The sequence below is a fragment of the Thunnus maccoyii genome, chromosome 19, assembly GCF_910596095.1.
Source record: "Thunnus maccoyii chromosome 19, fThuMac1.1, whole genome shotgun sequence".
Taxonomy (NCBI): Eukaryota; Metazoa; Chordata; class Actinopteri; order Scombriformes; family Scombridae; genus Thunnus; species Thunnus maccoyii.
The window spans coordinates 29,734,768-29,757,795 of record NC_056551.1 but is presented as its reverse complement, the minus strand read 5'-3'; the positions used below and the strand labels follow the sequence as shown (position 1 = coordinate 29,757,795).

Genomic DNA, 23,028 nt, shown 5'->3' with positions numbered 1-23,028 from the left:
TTACACTCCATTTAAACAGTTTTCCTGGCCTTTACTGTCTACTGAATGGAGCGGGCACAATCACAAGCTAGCGGGGAAAAAAACAGCAAACAAGCCAGGAGTAACCACAGATTGTGAGGATTATCCATGTCTTCTTCAAAATTAACTTTTAATGGAAAGTTAGAGTTAATCGGCAAAGGAAGACCTTCACCAGAGCTAATCTGGTGCAGAAAACAAAGGCTTTCTTCAATTCCAATATTTTATTTTCAAGTAACTTTTGTAAATGTGATCATCAAATAGTAAGTTTTTAAAATCTAATAATGGCCACCGAGCCAGCTGATATTATTCTAGTCATTAATATGCATATGTTGCTAATGTTGGCTGTGTGCACACTGTGGTGTGTGTGTGTGTGTGTGTGTGTGTGTGTGTGATGTGTGTGTGTGTGTGTGATGTGTGATGTGTGATGTGTAGGCTTATTAAATGTTGTTGGTTTGGGGGTTAGGGTGTTGGGTTGGAGGAGGGTGGTTGTCATGGACCTTTATTCTGCTGAAGTGCACACAGATTGTGTGATTATCTGTGAGACGGATTCACATTTTGCTTGAGAAATTAGCCGTTTGTTTTGGTGATAACACTCACTCCCTCTGTGCTGTTTGTTCATTACATCAGCTGGACTAAATTGGCGTTTAATTTTTGTTTCAGAGCTGGAATTGTCATAGGTAAGTTTTGCAGTACTATAGGAGAGGACGCAGTAAGTTGAACTGGTAGTTTGTTGTTTTTCCTGATGAGGGAAGGGGGGTCAGAGAGCCGAGGTTTAAGAGTCGCAGTTCGCTATTAAATGTAATTGTTGGAAAAGGTCGGCCTTTAATTTTTATTTTATCCAATACTACCTACATTTATAATATAATATGTAATGAAATATGGTTATTTATGGTGGAGGGAGGGTCAATCATTTTGTCCCAGTTATTCAGGAAGGCTCAAGGAAAAATATTATAACTCTGGGGAAAGATTAAAAAAAAAAAAAAAACAAAGTCACAGCCAGCCACCCCTCTCCCTCTGATAAATTACAGTCCTCTACCTGAATAAACAGCAAAGTGTGGTCTGCACTTCTTTACTGACGGGGTAGTTACAGTTCACATTTACTGACTGTGAAATAATTAAAGCTGCACGCAGCGTTGAACGGGCCCTCGTGCCTTTACGCACGTCAGGTCGCGGGACGACTGCTGCTGGGGCTGCTTTGCTGCGATTTCATGGGAGGTGCTATTCAGCCAGTTTGATTGCACTTCTATGTGGCGTACATTTAAATGTACATTGTTACGAGTACTTGCTGGACAAAGACGTGTGACTTTAGTTTTTCACTATTATCTAACATTGCATGAAGGAGTTAAATATCATTTCCTGAGTCCACTACATAATACTAGAAAACACCCATTAAGTGAACATCATGTCGCTGTATATCAACTGTAGAGCACACTTTGAAAATTTCATGTGAATCAGATGATGTTTGTCATTTAAGGCTGAGTCGCTCACACCTGTGTCATCAAAACTGTGCAAGTTCACTTGAATATCAATTAGTAAATTGATGAGTTTGTGTGTAATTCTAATTAATTTCCTATATTTCATCGTCTATTTTTAGAAAAGTAAAAACTTTTAAGGCACATGAGCTGGTCAAAGTTTGAAATGTGTACTGTCACTAGGCTAACTCTAACCCTAACCCTAACCAGTGTGAGTATTTCACTCGCATTTGCCCCTAAAAACAGATACGTGTGAAGTGGAGAAATAATTAACTTGCACACTGTGCGACTACAAATTACAACCGTAACACTATATGAAATGCTGGAGGGATTTAAAGTTTAACCAACGGATACAGAGAGTGGTGACGCTCCTCAGGCTAGCGGAGCGAAAGCTGCAGAAGTGCGACGGTGTCAACATGGCGCCGGATGGTGGTCGGCGTCTTGCTTTCACCCAATTCCGTGAAAAGCACGTCTGGTGGCGGATAAGGAAAGACAAAGCCTTGCTCTGTCCGACGTTATCTGACCATCAGATGTGCAAAAAGATGTCGGTGCGTGTATGTGTGCGCGCACACGTGTGTGTGAGGAGGGAAAGCGATCGTGAGAGGAAGAGAAGCGGACATTTTGTCCACAGAGAGCGCGCGTACGGACGGTCAGTGACGCACATTGTCTGGTTTCTGATCGACAAAGCAGTTTACTGTCTCACTCACCGCGGAACAAACAGCAGTAAACCCGAGCGGAACAAACACTAAACAGTCTAGCGTGATGAACACAACTAACAGGCAGCAAACTTTAAATACTCCTCAGAGTAAAACAGAGAAAAATGGACTCGGCGGTCCGTCAACAACACAACAACAACAATAGCAATAAAGCTAAAAAGCTAAATGCTAAACAACAGCAACGAATGCTGAAAAGAACACACAGCTAACACTGCCTCTAACCAGACTCATGCCTCTTACTTGGTCGCTTCAGAAAGCGAGCTGGGTGTGTGTGTAGTCCGTCTTAATGTCCAACTTTGTCCTGGGCTCAGAGGCAGACGGTGGCCGACAGCAGAGGCGACTCGGTGAAGACGAGCAGGGCAGAGAAGTTCCACGTCACTTTGTTTCTTCCTTCTGGCGGGAATCTGAGCGCTGGTCGCAGCAGCGGAAGGACGTGTGTTTCAGGGCGTGCTCCGTTTTTATAGGGGCGGTGATGTCATGGCTGCGTCATCAGGACGCTCCGCCAATGAGAGACTATATGTTGACTGCTCCCTGCTGAGGTGTGAAAATCGCAAAGCATCCTTGGAAATGGAGTTTGCACTGGTCTCCCATTGTCTGTAAGCAGCATTTAGTCTCGGGGGAAACGAAAGAAAAAGCACCTCGTGGTCAGACCTCCCAGGTTACATGTAGACCTTCTCTGTGTGACCTCGTGGTTTGAGGCCAAACAGCAACCAGCATATTAGGTGCATTACTGCCACCCTCCGCTTCGGACTACGAACCAATGATTAAATCCTACACTGTAAAAAATGGCTGTGAAATCCACAGTAAATTACTGTGAATGTTTTCACAGTATAGTACTGTGTATGAGGCCTAAAAACACAGTAATCAAGATGTTACTATAGAAATCACAGTAGAAAATCACAGTAACTATTATAGTACTGTAGAAAATCACAGTTATACTGTAGTATCAATATTACTGTGACTTTCTACAGTAATTTACTGTGTTTCTGCAGTTAATTACTGTGATTGTTTTTACAGTATAGTGTTGTGTAATAGGCTTAAAAACACAGTAATCATCACTGTAAAAATCACAGTAATAATTCCACTACTGTAGAGTATCACAGTAATAAAGCCACTATAGAGTATCACAGTAAACATTAAGCTACTGTAGAATAATATACTAATAGTCATACTACTGCAGAAACCATTATGTTACTGCATCAAAATAACCATTTTAATAAAATCACAGTAACAATTATGTACTGTAAGAAACCACAGTACCAAATTGCTGTAATTTTTACAGTGACCTTACTTTAATTCAATTAGTTATTTACTGTGATTAGAGAACACAGGAAAATATTGTATTTTTTAATCATATGGTAATTTACCAGATGCATTTTTGTTTCTACAGTACATTACCCAATTGTGTGAACTTGCTGTGTTTGGAGGAAATACGTAAAATACTGTATATCTAGTATATTTAGCAGAGTTAACAGTTAATTACAAGCATTTTAAATAAACTACTTTAACTGCATAAGGTTTGCCATCTATGATGTATAATGCGTTTAAGTCTATTCAGCTATTATTTCACTTAACATATATTAACAAATAATTTGCAATATCTGGATATCTTGAAAAAAATAGTCAAAGTTTATTTAAAATACAACTTACATTCACAACTGTTCAACATGGTTTTAGAAAGTCCTTCAGGTGCATAAAGGGAAAAAAATCACATACTGTATATTCCCACTTAAGAGTCAATGTTCAAATAATGGTCTCAAGTAAGTCAGGTTAAAAAAATACTGAGGGGGTTGGAATTACTTGTAACCAGCAACAGCTCGTGTGATACATCTAGAAATAAAGGAATGTCTCTTAAATAACACCAATAAACACCTGGTACCCTGCCACTGAGCTAAAGAAAGGTCACTGACACGATCTGAGAACATGATCTTAAAAACAAAGTTCATTTTGTATTTTTTTAAACTTCAGTGCACTGCCACTGCAAAATTATGAATTTCAGACGATCATTAATATCAAACGGCTACTAATCATTTTCACAATAACACCCGACATTATTGTGGAATTGTTTTTAGTCATCCTCCCTCTCTTCTTTCTTCAAAGGACATTTATGTGAAAGGTACAAGAGTAGCGTAGCTCCGTTAAAGAATAGGGCAGTGTCTGTGTGTGTGTAAATGAGTGTGTGTGGCTGAGCAAGTGCAGAGAACAAGCACCAGAAAAGTAACGTGAATGCGAGCGGAGCAGATGAAAAGTTTGGCAGTAAGTTGTTAGTCTGGTAGTAAATGTACAGTACAGACTACAGTGTGTCAGTTAATACATGCTGCAGCTTCTCAAGACAAAGAAAATACTCATCTATCGAGACGAAAGGGGTTAGCCCCGAAGTTAGCAATAATGCGTTAGCCTAACCTGACCAGGCTCACTTAAGGTGGACTGACTTTTAAGGTGGACGAGCAATTCTCATCTTAGTGTCAATCTCAGCTGCTCTGCTCAGAGAATGGACAAATGTCTGGCTTGATACAAATCTATAGCGCAAAGTTATTTTATGATTAATGCAACTGCTATATGGAGCAAAAAGGCTTTATGCTGCACTATCAAGCCTGGGTGCAAAAACAGTCAAAGAACTTGCTCAACCCCACCGACAACCAGTCAGGGGTTGTGAAGGCAGTCCTTGAATTCAGTTTTGAGACATGATTGCACCTTCGGAAGTAGACTGCAATATAATCATGATCTGTGAGAGGCAGCGATGTGCCGCTAGACATCTAGTCTTCCAGAAATACGGCAAAAGCGTAGAAGAAGAAGAGGAAGAAGTCGTTAGTACTAGGCGGGAAATTACTACACTACGGCAACATTAAACGTTAGTGTTGGACTTAAAAGCTCATCACCCTGCATTTCATTTCATTTAAAGTATTTTCTTTTTCAGTGTGCATGAAGTTAATGTGTGTGGTTGCCTAGTTTACTGGTGGACAGTTGATAAACGCGGTCTTTTTGGCCAGCTCTTCCTAAATTGGAAGACTGAAACTAACTGTCATAGGGATTCAGTAAATTTACCAGAGTTGACCAGCCGAAATCCCGAGAGAGTAACAGTGCTGGACTCGGAGGACAAGTGTTTTTCAAATCTTTTTTCACATTTTTGCAACATGAACGACGAGTGGGCCACCGGTCAAGGAGTGGAGCAGCAAAGACCGCATCATTGCCTGTAAGTGTCTTAATAAACTCTCTTTGACTAAAGTTTTTCAGTCCGACATAGTGAAGAAGAAACATGCAAAAGCAACTCTTTACAAGTTAAGCTAACTCCTCATTAAGCTTATCAAAATGTCTTTCACATGCAAGGTTTGTAAATTCAGTACATCGTCGATTTCTGTGTTCAATTGGCATGTTAAAATTCACAGAAATCTTGCAAACGTTAGATTTAAGTGTGGACATGCAGAATGCCCTATTGCTTTTACAACCGTGGGTGCACTTCAAAAGCACATGTACCGATTCCACAGGCACACAGCTAAATCAGTGTCACAAACACACACGGAAAGAAACACACACACTTCATTCCTTCAGAAGTGGTAAGAATTTCAGTATAGCTGCATTTTTAGCTATCTCTTTTATATGTAAATGTTCAATATGTTGATTATATCTTGATGATAATGATTCCATTAAGATTGCAAAATGTAGGCAAAATATTTTCTCACTATTAAGATAGATAGATAAATAGATACGTTATTGTCATTGTATTAATACACAACTAAATACAGTTTGACAGCAATCCTTAGTGTAGAACTCCTGTTGTATTAAGGTATTAACTATACTTTTTGTTGTGTGCTTATATTGATTTGTATGCAGTTCCGACAAGTCCTCAGTCAACCAGCTCCTCACCAGAGGCAGAAAGTATTTCTTCCATCAGAACTGCGTCTTGCTCCAGTCAAATAACCACTCCATATGAGAACAGCTTTTGGTTGGACAGATTCCAGGTGCCATGGGACAAAATGAGGTCCACTCTCAAAAGAGCCATTGATGCTGGTAAGAGGCCAGAGGCAGAAGATCGCCGACACATGGTGAAACTCACTGTCGACTCCATGAGAGAACACTCCTTGAGCCCGACACGTAAAGACTGCACAGTGGTAGCAAAAGCTGTAACCCAGAAGTATCCATGCAGCTTTTTAGATAAAACTGAAGAAGGTGAAATAATTGGATGTGGATACTTCAGTTTACTTAATCAGCTCAAGACTAGAATTGACTACGTCAACAGAGGCAACACACTCTACCGTCTGAGGAAGCCCAGATGCTCTCAGACAAGTGATGATCACCAGCCATCAGCTACCAAATGTGCCAGAATTGACAGTTATGGATGTATTAGTTGGCAGCCACTGGAGTATCCAGAGGGGGGAATCATCATCATCACTTGAAGAGGAATGAGATGGTGGATATATTCAGTCAAGAGCGGCTAAGGGCAACTGAGAGAGGGAGAGTAAAGGAGCTAATGACACATATACAAGGACATAAATGCAGACCCACCCCCCAGCATTCTGGACATAAGTGAGCAGTGGCCATTTCTCCTGTCTTGGAAGTTCTTACTCTCCCACTTCACCACCCTCACTGGTGTTGAATTTTACTCCAGACAGAGTGAAGACTTGGACAAAAAGGGGAAGAGGCTCCTGGAGTTCTTCAGAGGTCAGCTGATGAAGTGGAGTAAGGAAGTTAGAGCTGTTCTGAAAGAGGCCTTGAAGGAGGACCGAGAGGGCACTGATGGTCTTGCAGCAATGCTGGTCATTATGACGCATTTCAAAGAGGCAGAGGAGGCCTGTAAACAAAATTACAGTAAATTACCAATTTTTTTTACAGTAAGTTACTTGTCAATGGCTGCCAGTTAATTACTGTGAATTTCACAGTAAGTTTTTTACAGTGTGTCTGTCTAATAAACTAAAAAAAAAACTGCTGTTCCACTCTCATGGCAGGTCCATTAAAGTTTTAATGCTGAGCTCCAGAACTCCAGTCTTCCTGAGTTCTTCCCTCATATAGCCTACAGTCTTTCTTGATCATTAGTACAATATATGATTGCATGTGTAATAGTCTCCTCAGCCAAGTGGGAAAAAATATGTGCATATATCACCATCAGCAAATGGCAAAAATGACAGTCAAAAAGTGACCATGTTAAATAATCATGATTTCAATATTGAACAAAAATAATTGTGATTATGATTTTTGCCATATTCGAGCACCCCTAAAAACAACATAAATTTTGAATTACATACACACACACACGCACGCACACACACACACACACACACGCACGCACGCACACACACACACGCACACACACGCACACACGCATGCACACACACACACACACACACGCACAAAGAGTTTAAATATGTATGTGATAAATTGTAAATATGTATGTAATGAATTGTTTTCTTTAAGAAACTGTTACTTGAACATTTTTCAGTGTGCTCCTAAAGTTACATGTGGGCTCCTAATTTTTTTCATTTAGGAGCACATGTACTCCTTGAAAAAAAAGTAAGGATTGAACACTGCTGTCAGATGTGTAGAAACACTAAGTAACTGGAGTGTGGAGCAGTCCAAGGGCTTCTGTCACAGGCATGTAGATGTTTTCAGACCTGGGCTGACAGGTCTGACTTCACCCATCCCCCCCCTCCCATTCTCTCTCTCTCCCTCTCAGCTGGACAGAAGGATTTCAGAGAACTCTTCTTGTGAAATATCCTCATAAATCCCATGACTTTGGCCAAATCTTACATTAAAATCACATTTTTTTGTAAGAATTTTCGTCGCGAATCCATTGATACAGGTTTGAAAGTGGTCAGACTTATAGTTTAGATGCCAGCTGCCCCAGTTTGGCACAAAGTCCATGCCCAGAATTTGCCTCCCCATGGTTTACATTGTAAGGTGTAATGTCGCACTCCAACTTTCAGGGCTTACTAAATCTAAACCGTTTGAGTTATTACAAAGTTTTTAATAACTTTTGTTCAGCACAGTGTGATAAGTCATGTATTAAAGTTTGAAGCCGATACCATTAACGCCCTAGGAGGAGATAGCGTTTATTGAAGGTCCAAAATTGGCACAAAGTCATACATTCATGGGTGAACTGCGGACTTCCTGTTGGATTTAGGTCAGGGGTGTCAGCATATGATTTGATTTGTCTTGATGAGATGAATAATTGACTTTTGGTTCGATCTCTCTACGACATTCTTACGGGCCGTGGCGGCCATTTTAGATACATAGGTGGCGCTCTCGAGCACATTTTGGCACTTTGGAGGTTAATTTTGACATTTTATCAAATATTTCACCAGACCTGATGTGCGTGCCAAATTTGGTGAGTTTTTGAGCATGTTTAGGGGGTCAAATTTAGGGTTGAAGTGGCGTATTAATAAAGAAAGCATAATAATAAGAAAGAAACAAACACACGAAATACAATAGGGCCCTAATTATTCCACCAGGCCGTTTATAAACATCTGGCTGCGATTAAAACGGCGTTTGCAAAACTCAGATTGAGACGAAATGTGATCCTTTTGGCTTTCGATGTACCGGTGGGATCGACAGGTATTACATCCATGGCGCCGACAGGTGGCGATAGTTCACATGTAAGCTGCTTCTCAACCAGAAGAAGAAGAAGACGGAGCTACAACAACAGACTCAGTCCGCCATTTCGCCCTTTTCAGCTGCTTTCAGCCCGGATTTCTCATTATTTCGTCTTTAAATTAACTAGAAATCCGTTTAACCCACGACGTCACTTTCGCGAAAGGCAGGACTCCGCAGCGGCTGTGATGGCGGCCGACCGGCGCGAGGACAAAGGTGAGGCCCACGCGGGCTGCTTTTTTTTAGCATGTTCGCTGTCTTTGTTCAGCTGCGGATCAATAATCAGCGGTTTATCGATGTGTTATCACTGTCTGTCAGTGACTGGCGACCGGTTCACATGTTACTGTGCTGTATGTTGTTAATCATGGCGTCTGTTAGCATCTGCGGCTAACTGTTAGCATCTGCGGGTCAAGATAAATCTGCTGTTTCTGCGGCCTCGTTCTCACATTATATATTTAATCAGATATATCCAGATACTGTTTGTTTTAATCGATGTTCTCTCGTGATCCAATCGGAATGTGGTTGATTAATGAATACGTCATAATCATGAAAAGAGGGTATTCATCATATTTGTTGTAGATCTGATATTCTGTAACCAAACCTATTTAAACACTTCAGTTCCTCTTTTGTTGTTCTGTTAATATCATGATATGATTTTACTTAAATTTCATGAAATGTATGCTAGTGTATCATTAACAAAACGGTATGTTTCTTCAGTCTGTATATGAGGATTTACTTTGAGATTTGACTCAACAGATATTTGGTTCAGATCCTACAGCTGAAACCATTTATCTATCAATCAAAAGTCACTTATCAATACAAACCTCCACACATTCTCTGGGGACAGTTTCTAACCCTAACCCCAGATTCTTTAATGACTAAAAAGTATATATGTAACGAATTAGAGATTAGCCTCTACAGTCTGTACAGCAATACAACATCCTGTCTTCAGACACTCGACTTCAATAAGGAAAAACTCCCTAAAAAACATTTAATGGGGGAAAAGTTAGAAAGCTCAGGAAGAGCAACAGAGGAGGAACATCTGCAGGATGGACAGATGTTCAATAGATGTGTGAACAGAACAAGAAAGACAAATTACAGAATACAGCACAGAACAGGATAACAACATTATGATGGATTTATAATATATATGAAGAATGTGATGAGGAGGATGAAGAGCAGCTTCCAGGTGCCACCAGAACAGAATAGGACCTGAGTCATGTGACCTGCGTCACCATGGAGACCTGGCAGGACTCCTGCAGGATGGTGAACCAGAATGATAGCAGCTTCTTTTTCTTTATTTTTAGTGCTGTTTCAACCACAAACAGACTCCAGATATTTCTCCTCCGAGAGAAACACGTGTTCACTACACGCATACAGCTGATCACACTGCTGCAATCACTGAACTGGCAACAAAAGCACGCAGTTATTAATTAAACACAGATGAACATGTTACTCATTAATGAAAGATCATACATATATATAGTACAGTGTGTATAGTATAGTACAGGTGCACACCAAAAGCACCTGCTACTTATTTCAGTAGTACAATAAAATGTCTTTGTCTCATAACGCTCTAAGCATTAGTCTGAAAACCTGGCAGTTTAAATTATTTGTGAAAAGATATTCAACACTGTGTGTGACACATCCAGTCAAAAAAAATAAAAGGGTCTAGTTTCTCCTTGGTAGATTTGGCCAAAGTGCTTCTCAGTTCCTTCCTGTCACAACACTGCCCTAACCCTTTCTATTGGATGTCAGATGACTTTGATTTAATTTGAATTACATTATTAGATATTATGGCTATAACTTTAATACCTGCCTTAGACGTTACCACTTTATTACCGTAACACCTGGAAGAGATGGGGACAAAAAGTCTCTCCCTATTGTGTCGCCAGTGCATTCAGTGACACCTGGACGACATTACTGTAAGATTCAGACATTAATTTAACATGTTTCAGACCTAACTGAGCCACATCAATAGCTGTAGCCTATTTCGTTGGACATTTCACTAGATTATGTTATAGATGAGAAATACAAGAAAAGTACAGAAGTAAAATACGTGGAAGTTGGTTTGTGATGTTGGAGAGCTGTGTGTGCACATCTCTGCTAATTAAAGCTGTGCAATTTGAGGCTATTGTGCTCTCTGTAGTTTTCATTAAAATACCACTTTTGAGAAGCAGAAATATGCAGTTCAGCTCAAACCGTTCAGGGCTGCGGCAGCGGCGGCTGCAGCAGCAGCAGCAGCAGCAGCAGCGGCAGCAGCAGCGGCAGCAGCAGCAGTACTCGGGACCTGCAGGACGGACATAAAGGCTCCGAGCTCACCGCCGCTTTTCACTGTTGCTGTTGACATGAACACCAACGAGAAGCACAGAAAACCTCCTGCGACTTTTCACCACAAGTGCTGTAATTTAGGGGCATTTGAGGGGATACAGTGATTTGCAACAAAAAGAATCGGGGGGGGCAGAGGCCCCTTGGTCACATTACATAAATGGAAAAAAAGGAAGACTTGTTGATTTCTTGAATGTGTTTATCAAAGCAGCTGCTGGATCAAACTCAACACCAAGATTCTGGGCTGCCACACTTTTTACTTACTGGTTACTGGTTACTGGTTACTGGTGCTGAAGTCAAAACAAGTCAAGTTTAATCTGAATCTGACTTAATTGATTAGTCTCGCATACGAGTTTTAAATAAAACTGATTGTGTTGTTTCAGACGGAGAGCTGAACGTTCTGGAAGATATTCTGACTGAAGCTCCGGATCAGGACGACGAGCTTTACAATCCTGAGACGGAGCGACACGTCAGCGACAAGAAAGGTAGCTGTACTACTGATAATACTACTGATACTGCTTAAAATACTACTACTGATTCTACCTGTTAGAATACTACTGATAATACTACTGATACTGCTTAAAATACTACTACTGATTCTACCTGTTAGAATAGTACTGATAATACTACTGATACTGCTTAAAATACTACTACTGATTCTACCTGTTAGAATACTACTGATAATACTACTGATACTGCTTAAAATACTACTACTGATTCTACCTGTTAGAATAGTACTGATAATACTACTGATACTGCTTAAAATACTACTACTGATTCTACCTGTTAGAATACTACTGATAATACTACTGATACTGCTTAAAATACTACTACTGATTCTACCTGTTAGAATAGTACTGATAATACTACTGCTGATAAATACTTGCGGCTGTATTCGTGTCAGATCTGAACCTTTGTGTTTCTGTCAGGAACAAAGAGGAAGAGCGAGCGTTCTGACAGCCAGGATCTGAAGAGGCTCCGCCCTTCCTCCAGCCACACCCCCTCCAGGTCATCGTCCACCAATAAGAGAGGTCCTGGTGCACCTCTGCCCTCCTCCTCCTCTTCAAAGAAGGTGGCATCCAGCCCCCGTGGCCGCCACGCTGCCACCGGCTACCGACATGAATACTACGAGGAGCGAAAGGGCCGGCGAGTGGCCCGAGAGGCGACCAGGAGTCGTGGAGGAGAGGACGCACGGAGGCGAGAGTCCCAGAGAGGCCTGGAGGGTCTGAGCCAGGTAGTGATACTACTTCTTACTACTTACAGTACACGTACGGTCGTAGAAGTACCACTCTGACCTCTTACAGGACACCACTTCATACCAGCTGATCAGGGTTACGTTTGACAGTCAGTCATCTTCCTTTGTTTGTCTACAGAAGCTGCGGCGTGACGAGCGGCGGGCAAGCCCCTCCCCCCACGAGGATGACAACCAATCAGAGGAGGAGGCGGCAGCAGAGTATGGCTCAGAGCAGGGGTCAGGAAGCTCCTCCCCTGCTCCCTCTCATGTAGAGGAAGAAGAAGATCAGGAGGAAGAGGAGGAGGAGGAAGAAGAGGAGGGCATGGAGGAGGAGGAGGAGGAAGAGGAGGAGGAGGAGGGAGAGAAGGAGGATGAGGAGGAAGAGGAGGAAGAGGAAGAGTATGAACGTCGTGGCGGTGAGGGGAACGACTATGATACTCGCAGCGAGGCCGGCGACTCACGCTCTGCCTCCTCCGTCAGTTTCTCTGACGACGGCGAGTCAGCTCGCTCAGGCTCCGCCTCTGAGGCCTCAGGTAACCATGACAACAACAACTACAAGTCTGCTGTAGTGTAACAAATGCATAACTGCGATCTCTCTCGAGCCCTAACCCTTATCTCAGGACTCTTTCACATAGAGCAGGTCTAGAACCTGAACCCGAACCCGAACCCTTATCTCAGGACTCTTTCACATAGAGCAGGTCTAGAACCCGAACCCTAACCCTAACCCTTATCTCAGGACGCTTTCCACATAGAGCAGGTCTAGAACCTGAACCCAAACCCTTATCTCAGGACTCTTTCACATAGAGCAGGTCTAGAACCTGAACCCTAACCTGAACCCTTATCTCAGGACTCTTTCACATAGAGCAGGTCTAGAACCTGAACCCTAACCTGAACCCTTATCTCAGGACTCTTTCACATAGAGCAGGTCTAGAACCTGAACCCTAACCTGAACCCTTATCTCAGGACTCTTTCACATAGAGCAGGTCTAGAACCTGAACCCGAACCCGAACCCTTATCTCAGGACGCTTTCCACATCGAGCAGGTCTAGAACCTGAACCCAAACTCTGTAATCTACAGAGACCCAACATTCCTCCATGAGCAGCACCAAGGACTCTAGGTGGACGCCATCTGGCTTGACCGGTTGGGTTGAAGGAGGGGGGAGAAACAGAGAAGCAGAATAACAACAATAATAATAATGATAATAATAATAATAATAATAATAATGATAATAATGATAATAATGATAATAATGATAATAATAATGATAATAATGATAATAATAATAATAATAATAATAATAATGATAATAATAATAATAATAATAATGATAATAATGATAATAATAATAATAACGATAATGATAATAATAATAATGATAATAATGATAATAATAATGATAATAATGATAATAATAATAATGATAGCAGGTTCTGGCACTGAATACTGGTAATACCTCTGTACTTTTACTTAAGTGGGATTTTAAATGCCATATTTTTACTTGTAATGAAGTATCAATACTTTTACTGATGTAAAGGATCTGAGTGCTTATTCCTCTACTGTTTAAATGTTATATTAACATGTGATAGCAGGAAACCTGTCACTCAAAACTAGGCTACTTGATTACTAATGATTACTATAGCTGAATATGTACAGTCTGACGTCTCCGTGTGTGATTAACAAACTTTATGGCTTATTGCTGTCTTACCTCCAAACAGCTCTGCTCGCTCCCCAGAGCTGCTCCAGTCTGCAGCATGCACAGCCTTCAGTGTTGATAGGCTATTACTCCTGATGGGTAGCCAATCAGATAGTGCTGTGGGCGGGACATTGCTTGAGACCACAGAGTGGTGACTACAGACAGAGAGCGGCTGCTGCATCAGAGCCAAAGTAGAGCATATCTGCGATTGGATAATCGCATTGGTAATCGGCCTGGCTGATAATCGGTCGATCCCTAGCATTTTTTAGGGGCTTGGAATGAAACGAAATTCGCACATATGGCAAAACTGGTGTTTGATAAGAGTCGCAGCCTGAACACATCTACATGTTAATATTGAGTCATAGTCGTAGCGCCACCTACTGACAACAGGAAGTAGGCCTTATGTGACAGACGTCATCAGATTTACATGAAATTTACATGGTGTGATCGACACATGATATAAAGCAACATGACGTATAATTAGTGGGTGTTCTCTAGCGCCACACAGTGAACACAGGAAGTGATAGTTATCTCCTACATGCAATGTCCAGTATTCATGGAAATGTATATCCATGTCAGTTGCCCTGTGGTAAATGTATTGCTGTGTCGTGTTGCTCTGCAATAAAAGCCTTTCAACTGCGGCGGGCCCCAACATGCACAAAGGTGCGAGGGCCTGATGATCACTGCTTGCAGCTTTAATATAATTCTGTTCTTTTATTTTGAAAGGTTCAGAGAAGAAACGGGAGAAGCTGTCCTCGTCAGTCCGAGCTGTTCGCAAAGGCATGGAGAGTAAGTTTTTCTTATTGTTATTGTTGATATTCAGAAGTTGAAAGTCGTCTAAATGTTATGATGGAACTCAGAGAAACATTAATTTTACTGTAAAGCAATCAGAATACACTTGATAAGTAATCAGATTAGTATCCAATAAAGTAATCAGATTACAGCTTCTCCCTGTGTTGTTTCAGATCCAACCAGTAAGCTGCGTTACATCCTACGAGATGCTCGCTTCTTCCTCATCAAGAGCAACAACCACGAGAATGTCTCCCTTGCTAAAGCTAAGGTACGCTAATGCTAACATGTTGTTTGTAGTCTCAATTGTTTAAATGTTTCTTCAAAAAAGGAACCTTGTCAGACTGTTCATTTTAAATAAAAATGTCATGATATTTTTATAATATCCAGGGTGTATGGTCGACGCTGCCGGTGAATGAGAAGAAGCTTAATGCAGCTTTCCGTTCAGCTCGGAGTGTCGTACTCGTCTTCTCTGTGAGGGAGAGCGGCAAATTCCAAGGTTAAAAAAGAGAAATGATCCTTTACTTCATTGACAACATCATGAAATGATATATTTTTCTGCTGTAGTCCGTCTTGTTCTTCAGTGGTTCTTGACATATTTTGAGGTTTTGGATTCACTGACTTTCTTTGTCTTGTTATCTTTAGGTTTTGCTCGTTTGGCATCAGAGTCTCATCACGGCGGCTCTCCGATCCACTGGGTTCTTCCTGCTGGCATGAACGCAAAGATGCTGGGTGGAGTCTTTAAGATCGACTGGCTCTGCAGGTAAACGACAAAATGTGTACACATCTACACACCTTGCTGGAAACACTCCTCCCAGTAGAGACTCCACGTGGCGGTGACCCCCACAGTTGTGTTTCATTGGGGTACTGTGGGGTCCCCACCAGGCCTGGCTCCAGGAGGGGTCCTGGTTTCCATGTTCTGGGGGGAGGTTGCTATGTTCTTATTGGCCGATCTATCAGGAATGTTGAATGGCTCCTCGTCGGGCCGCTCGCCTCAGACCCAAACAGATTTAGTTTTCTCATAATGTGGGAAATGTTTTGATTAGTAATTTAAGATGTTCTCTTATTTTTGTTTATTGTTTGTGACTTTTTTCATTCCTGCTTGCGTCTTCACAAATATTTAATTTTTATTGTTTACAGGCGGGAGCTTCCTTTCACGAAGACGGCTCACCTGTCCAACCCCTGGAACGAACACAAGCCCGTTAAGATCGGACGAGACGGACAGGTCGGTTTTATTTCTTCTGCTTCTGTTTTCATCTTTGTTTCTGCGTGACATGAAATGTTAATTTTTTTTTTGAAACTCGGTAAATCTCTTTTAGGAGATCCAGCCGGACGTCGGCGCTCAGCTCTGTGCCCTGTTCCCATTGGACGAGAGTGTGGATGTTCACCAGGTGGCTCGCCGTGTTCGTCACAAGCGCCGGACGCCGTCGGAGCCGCGGCCTCGAGGCCGACCGCCACAGCGTGAACCGGGAAGGTTAGCCAATCACCAAGCTCCTCCTCCCGCTTCCTGTTCTTCTTCTCCTGCTGCAACCACGGCGCCACCTGCTGTTGGACGACGGAGACGGCCGCTGCCTTTAGCCGGTGGCTAGCATTGCTGGTTCTCTGGTGGTTGTTGTTGTTTTTCCAGTCTGGAGTTTTCCACCAGAGTGACGCCTTGCTCTGCGTCTGACGTCTTCGGTTGAAGTCTTGAGTGAGGCAGGAAATTAAAACCCTTGACGAGGCGGTGCTCATTTCACGTCACGAAGTCTAAGATTCATTATAAATAAAATTCTAATTTTTTAAATTAAGTTTACGTTAAACAAGGTGCACATTAAACATGTTTTATTAGGTAGATTTTTCTCATTTTATTTTGATTTATTATTTTAATATATTTTTGTTTTGAACTTCTAGCTGCTCGCAGAGATATTTTTTTTTTAAATTTCTAAATTTTGTTGTTGCTAAATTTCTCCTTTGAAGCTCTTTTTTTCTTTGCAGGAGTTTCGTACATCGGAAGTTAAAAAAATCAAAATGTTTGGCTTTTAGCAGGACTGTGGCTGACCCTTTCAGAATAAAAGCAGAAAGGACGAGCGTCACTGGCTGGACTGATGGAGGAGGGGGGGTGAGGGAGGGGCGAGTGAGGTAGAACTAAACCAGAGAGAGAGAGAAAGTGAGGGACTGTCTGAGCTTCCAGCGGACTGTTTCTGGTTTTTGAGAAGGTGGTGCAGGTTGGTCGAGCAGGGGGCGTGGCCTCTGGACTGTATCCAATGAGAGGGTGTGATGTGTCTGAGGGGGCTGGGCTTCTTCACTTTTTCAATTAAGGTAAAATTACAGAAATGCATAAAGGAAAAGATGGACTCTATTTAAAACACAAAATCCTCTTGGACTGATAATATGATGACTCCCCCCACCTCCATGAAAGAACAGTTATGTAACTCCCCCTCCTCCATCCAGTACCCAGTACAGACACACACACACACTGAATCAGGACTGAGCTCGTTGTTGACAACAAACTGTTTATCTGTTTGTGTGTGTGTGTTTCGCTCTTTTATGAACTGAAAATAGAAGTGTGAGTGTGGAGGAGAGGAGGGGGGGACAGAAAGAGAATCCAATGGACGGAGCGGGGCTGGTCTAAGAGGGGGCGGGGCTTTGTGTATTACTTGACAGGACTGCACCATCATCATCATCATCATCACCCCCTCCACCCTTTCAAAATAAGAGGGTTTATTTAAAAAGCCTTTAACATGGACTTTGGTGTGGAGAAAAACTGTTTTTATAATCAAAAGTGTTGTTGACAAACAAACAGCCCCTCCCACATATACAACAGAAGCGGTATGTTGTCCCTTTCGGAGGCTTCTTCTTTCTTTGTTTTTATTGTTGTTGTGTGTGTGAAGCAAATTTGGACAAAATGGTGTTTTTGATTTTGGCCTTTGAACCTTGAAACTGTAAACTAATGTTAGAACATTTAGTGAAAAGATCAACCAGAAACACAAACACTGGGTAGACTGCAGGACCAGTAGGATACACTGGGTAAACTGCAGAACCAGTAAGATACACTGGGTAGACTGTGGAACAGGTAGGATACACTGGGTAGACTGTGGAACAGGTAGGATACACTGGGTAGACTGTAGAACCAGTAGGATACACTGGGTAAATTGCAGAACCAGTAAGATACACTGGGTAGACTGTGGAACCGGTAGGATACACTGGGTAGACTGTGGAACCGGTAGGATACACTGGGTAGACTGTAGAGCCAGTAGGATACACTGGGTAGACTGTAGAGCCAGTAGGATACACTGGGTAGACTGTAGAACCAGTAGGATGCACTGAGTAAACTACAGGACCGGTAGGATACACTGGGTAGACTGTAGAACCAGTAGGATACACTGAGTAAACTACAGGACCGGTAGGATTCACTGGGTAGACTGTAGAACCGGTGGGATACACTGGGTAGACTGTAGAACCAGTAGGATACACTGAGTAAACTACAGGACCGGTAGGATTCACTGGGTAGACTGTAGAATCGGTAGGATACACTGGGTATACTGTAGAACCAGTAGGATACAATGGATAGACTGTAGAACCAGTAGGATACACTGGGGAAAATACAGGACAGGTAGGATACACTGGGTAGACTGTAGAACCCATCAGGATACACTGGGTAGACTGTAGAACCAGTAGGATACACTGGGTAGACTACAGGACCAGTAGGATACACTGGGTAGACTGTAGAACCAGTAGGATACACTGGGGAAACTACAGGACCGGTAGGATACACTGGGTAGACTGTAGAACCCATCAGGATACACTGGGTAGACTACAGGACCGGTAGGATACACTGGGTAGATCATAGGACTGGTAGGATTCACTGGGTAGACTACAGGACCGGTAAGATTCACTGGGTAGACCACAGGACCGGTAGGTCTCACTGGGTAGACTACAGGACCGGTAAGATTTACTTTGTAGACTACAGGACCGGTAGGATTCACTGGATAGACTACAGTACCGGTAGGATTCACTGGGTAGACCACAGGACCGGTAGGATTCACTGGGTAGACTACAGGACCGGTAGGATTCACTGGGTAGACCACAGTACCGGTAGGATTCACTGGGTAGACCACAGGACCGGTAGGATTCACTGGGTAGACTACAGGACCTCTAGTAGACCACACGTCTCACCTGGTTGACTCCTTCATGAACCGTCACTTACAGAATTTCAGATTTAAAGAGTAAAAGCATTTTTTACACATTTAAAACTTTTTGTTTACGTTCTGAAACTTTTTTTACCTGCCGTCTTAAATTTCACCTGACTTTTGAGGGGTGTGTGTGTGTGTGTATGTTAACGCTTGTGTGTGCGTGCGTGCGTGTGTGTCAGTTTGTGTGTGTATTCATGTGTGTGTATTTGCGTGTCGACTTGTCTGCGTAGGCGTCGTCCCGAAGAGTACGACCTCCACGGCAGGAAGCGACCACGAGCAGACTGTCCACCTGACTTCAACCAGCGAGCAGGTCGTTAATCTGAAAACTAAAACTACGGTTTATTGAAATATTTGAAGTCTGTGTTTCTGTTGAGCAACAGACTTATTCTTTAAAATGTTTAAGAGCCTTTCAGTTAAAATCTTAATTTTGAGTTTTGAGGTTTAAAAATTAATAGTTTATTTATTTTCTGAAATCTGGATATTTCCCATATTTAGTTTGAATGTATTATTTTGTTGCTTTTTCAGTGATTTATGATCTTTGTTTTTAAACTATTTATTTTGTTGAAATGTTTTTTCAATGTAGTTGAAAAACTAAACTTTTCTTGCTGAGATTTTGTGTTTTTGGTTTTTAAGAGTGTAAACTAACTGCTAACTGTTGATCATATTCATTTTTCCTTTGGATGTTTGCTGACAGGAAAACACATTTAACTGAATGATGTATTTTATTTTCAGGGTTCATCCAGGATCTTCGTAACCAGCCGGTGGACAGGTGAGACAGCTGAGCTCCAGCATCATTACATCACCAGTAAAACATGTAGTTGGAGGTTTTCTGAAAATAATGTGAAAGACGTGAGAATAAGATTATGAAACTTTTTACTTAAAGTCATTTCATTTCAGCTTTTATTTTGTTTTCAGGCGATTCTCCAGCGTGAGACGAGACGTTTTCCTCAACGGGGTGAGTTTCAGGCATGTTAGCATGTTAGCACGTTAGCTTAGTTTCCTGTCCTTTAAAAGCTGTGAGCTGACAGATGTGTCGGGTGTTGATGTGTGATTCTGCTTCCTCTCAGTCTTATAATGACTACATGAGGGATTATCATCACAGCGTCGGCCCTCCGGCTCCCTGGCAGACTCTGGTATGACTGTTTTATTGATAATGTTAAATGATTTATCGGGTTATTAATGTTCTCACACTATTGATCTTGTTGCTGTGTGATGATGTAATGTACGTGTCATCAGGCGGCGTACCCCGGCGTGGAGCAGCCTCCCCCCCACCACCCCCCCTATTACCATCACAGCCACCCCCCTCCCCCCCCTCATCAGGCCTACCACCACCACCACCACCCCCCCCTGCCGCCACACGAGGCTCCGCCCCCTCGCTTTAGAGACAAACAGAGAGCGGCGCCACCACACCGCGCCTTCGCCTCTAGTCCAGTGAGTCATCAGGTTTTACTTTCTACTGTGACTTTAACAAACCAACAACCCATCAGGACGCCACATATGTAGTTTATTCAGTCTGACTCTTCTTACAGTGTAAACGTGATGACAGTACACAATCATCTTTATATCATGATGTTTAGAGACATAATTAATCAGGCAATGAATGTTTTATTTGTGTCCTCCTCACGCAGCATGACTACGACATGCGTGTGGACGACTTCCTGAGGCGGACGCAGGCAGTCGTGAGCAGCCGGCGTGAGCGTGAGCGGCAGCGTGAGCGTGAGCGTGGTGGACCACGCCGTGAGAGAGAGCGAGAGAGAGCAAGAGACCGAGACCGAGACAGAGAGAGGGACAAGGAGAGGGGGCGGTACCGCCGGTGATGTGGTGATGTCATATCCTGCCAGGCAGATGACAGCTGCGGCTGTAGTGGCTTTTATTTTGGCAGTGAGGGATGGTTTTGGCTGGTTTCCTGTTTTCCGTTGAAAATTATGAATAAAACGAGCTACATAATGACATCATCAGCCGCATCATCAGTTTCAATGTGAATAAAACAAAACAAGTGACATCACAACGCAGGAACACGCCTGTCACACGGCTCCATCATACATGTCACTTCACATGTTTAAACAACATTTTTTATAGTGTAATTCACCACAAACCTATGGACTTTTATTTTTACTTTATTTCCCATAATTCCCTGTTCTTTTCCCAGAATCCTCTCTGCAGAGCTTCAGTTTGAACAACAGGAAACATGTTTGTCAGTATTTTAGTTGAGTGGTTCCCAATATGGGGGTGGAGACCCTCTGAGGGGTCGCAGGATGATAAACAGAAAAAAACTTTAATCTTTTTTAAAAGAATATTTCTTCAATCATCACTTTTTTTTTTTTACTGTGAAATGTTGGACAGTTTTTCCTCTTCACTTCCTCCTCATGTTTATTTTCTTCTTTTTTAACATTATTTTAGTTTATTTTCAAAAATGTTAAACTGTTAAATCTCGTCCTGCGTCCATTTGTTCATTTATTTATTTTTGTTTACAGATTTAGTTTGTATTCACTTCCTGAACAGCGACTGTACTGTAAAAAAAAAATATTGAAATAAATTTAACCACAAACTGTGTGAACATAAAGATCCGCCTCCTGCTGCTGATGACAGAAATCTGCCTCCTGATTGGTTTTTGAAGTCAAATTTTGGGGGTTTTTTCCCCTCACTCTGGTCAGTTGTTACCATGGTGACCAGACTGTCCGATCACTTTTATTGATCAGCAGCAGGTTAAACTGTTTTATGTTCAGTTTTGTGTCCTGTTTCTGAGAGTCTGGAGGAAGTGAACAGAGGGGGCGGAGCTTGTGTCTTTTTTTGTACAAAATAAAAGCCTGAAACCTGACAGACTTTGTGTTTTTCTTTGTGCAGATTGTAACCAATCAGCTGTGTTCTTTTTTTCATTTTGACACATTTTTACTGGGGGTGTCAAAATGACATGAGCCCCTTTTGTTTTCAGTTACTGTTATATGAATGTTCAGAGGATGGCGATCTTCTCAGAAAACTACCCATAATCCATAGCTACAGGGATGTGATGATGACAAATATCACAGTTATTTTCATATTTATGTCTAAGTGAGATGTTTAATGTAAACTACTGTAACTGGATTACTGCTGAAGGTAATCAGATTACTGTTGAAGGTAATCAGATTACTGCTGAAGGTAACTGGATTACTGCTGAAGGTAATCAGATAACTGTTGAAAGGTAATCGGATTACTGCTGAAGGTAATTGGATTACTGTTGAAGGTAATCAGATTACTGTTGAAAGGTAATCAGATTACTGTTGAAGGTAATCAGATTACTGTTGAAAGGTAATCAGATTACTGTTGAAGGTAATTGGATAACTGTTGAAGGTTATCCAATTACAGAAACAAACTGAAACTTAATTTTTTTAAAACAGAATTTTCGGGTTGAAAGTTTAATCTTATAAAAAACAGGTGACATTGTTGACGTGTTCAGACATGTTATGAACATAAATTACAAGTTTGCAACATTTTGATTCATTGATTGTTGATTTGTACAGTCGATAATCTGATAAATGTTCAGTCTCTTTTCTCTGCTGTGGCAACTGCAGCTCTGCAGGCAGCAGCGGAAGCCCCACCAGCAGAGGGCGGTGGCAGTTGTCATGGCGACCAGCATGGCGGCGCCAATGTCCACCATGGATGTATAAAGAGAACTGGATACAGGAACATCGCCGGGTTTTGAAGCAAATTTGACAAAGCGATCAAACCGTGTAATTATGTCACATGATGTTATTGGACTTTTTCCCGCAGACTTACTTTGTGAAAGAGACGTCTGTAAATCAGCGAATAATTTTTTTTGAGCATCACAACCTGTAAAATAACTGGTTTCACTATGAGAATTTGATCCATTTGGTCCGATCACATTTCAAAAATAGAAGAGCCGCACGATTTAATCCTTTTATCCCCATTCAAGTTAGTGAGACGGCTAAACTGGAAGTTAGCCATCTCAGCTGGTAGAAGTTTCTAGTGAGCATGCTCCATGGGCACATGCAGCCATCCATGATGTCCATACTGCGGTACTGGAACC

At 42.0% G+C, this 23,028-nt stretch overlaps 2 protein-coding genes across 4 annotated transcripts; one reads left to right on the top strand and one right to left on the bottom strand.

The window, feature by feature from the left end:
- Window positions 1-8,776: 8,776 nt before the first annotated feature.
- On the top strand, window positions 8,777-21,339 carry ythdc1 (YTH domain containing 1). Of its 2 annotated transcripts, none has more exons than XM_042395475.1 (16): window positions 8,777-9,004; window positions 11,500-11,601; window positions 12,046-12,350; window positions 12,490-12,883; window positions 14,770-14,832; window positions 14,988-15,103; window positions 15,223-15,331; window positions 15,478-15,595; window positions 15,973-16,057; window positions 16,152-16,306; window positions 19,235-19,314; window positions 19,737-19,773; window positions 19,920-19,959; window positions 20,072-20,137; window positions 20,241-20,435; window positions 20,633-21,339. In XM_042395475.1, the coding sequence occupies exons 1-16, from the start codon at window positions 8,977-8,979 to the stop codon at window positions 20,819-20,821; spliced, it is 2,082 nt and encodes a 693-aa protein (XP_042251409.1). In that variant the 5' UTR covers window positions 8,777-8,976; the 3' UTR covers window positions 20,822-21,339. The 2 variants fall into 2 exon arrangements, with proteins under 2 accessions (XP_042251409.1, XP_042251410.1); XM_042395476.1 differs by having other exon boundaries at window positions 8,779-9,004; window positions 15,009-15,103.
- LOC121885752 lies at window positions 17,647-19,222 on the bottom strand. Of its 2 annotated transcripts, none has more exons than XM_042395478.1 (2): window positions 17,973-19,222; window positions 17,647-17,852 (listed from the first exon to the last, which is right to left on the bottom strand). In XM_042395478.1, exons 1-2 carry the CDS (start codon window positions 18,605-18,607, stop codon window positions 17,786-17,788), a joined length of 702 nt encoding a protein of 233 aa, XP_042251412.1. In that variant the 5' UTR covers window positions 18,608-19,222; the 3' UTR covers window positions 17,647-17,785. The 2 variants fall into 2 exon arrangements, with proteins under 2 accessions (XP_042251412.1, XP_042251411.1); XM_042395477.1 differs by having other exon boundaries at window positions 17,647-17,859; window positions 17,980-19,222.
- Window positions 21,340-23,028: the final 1,689 nt, after the last annotated feature.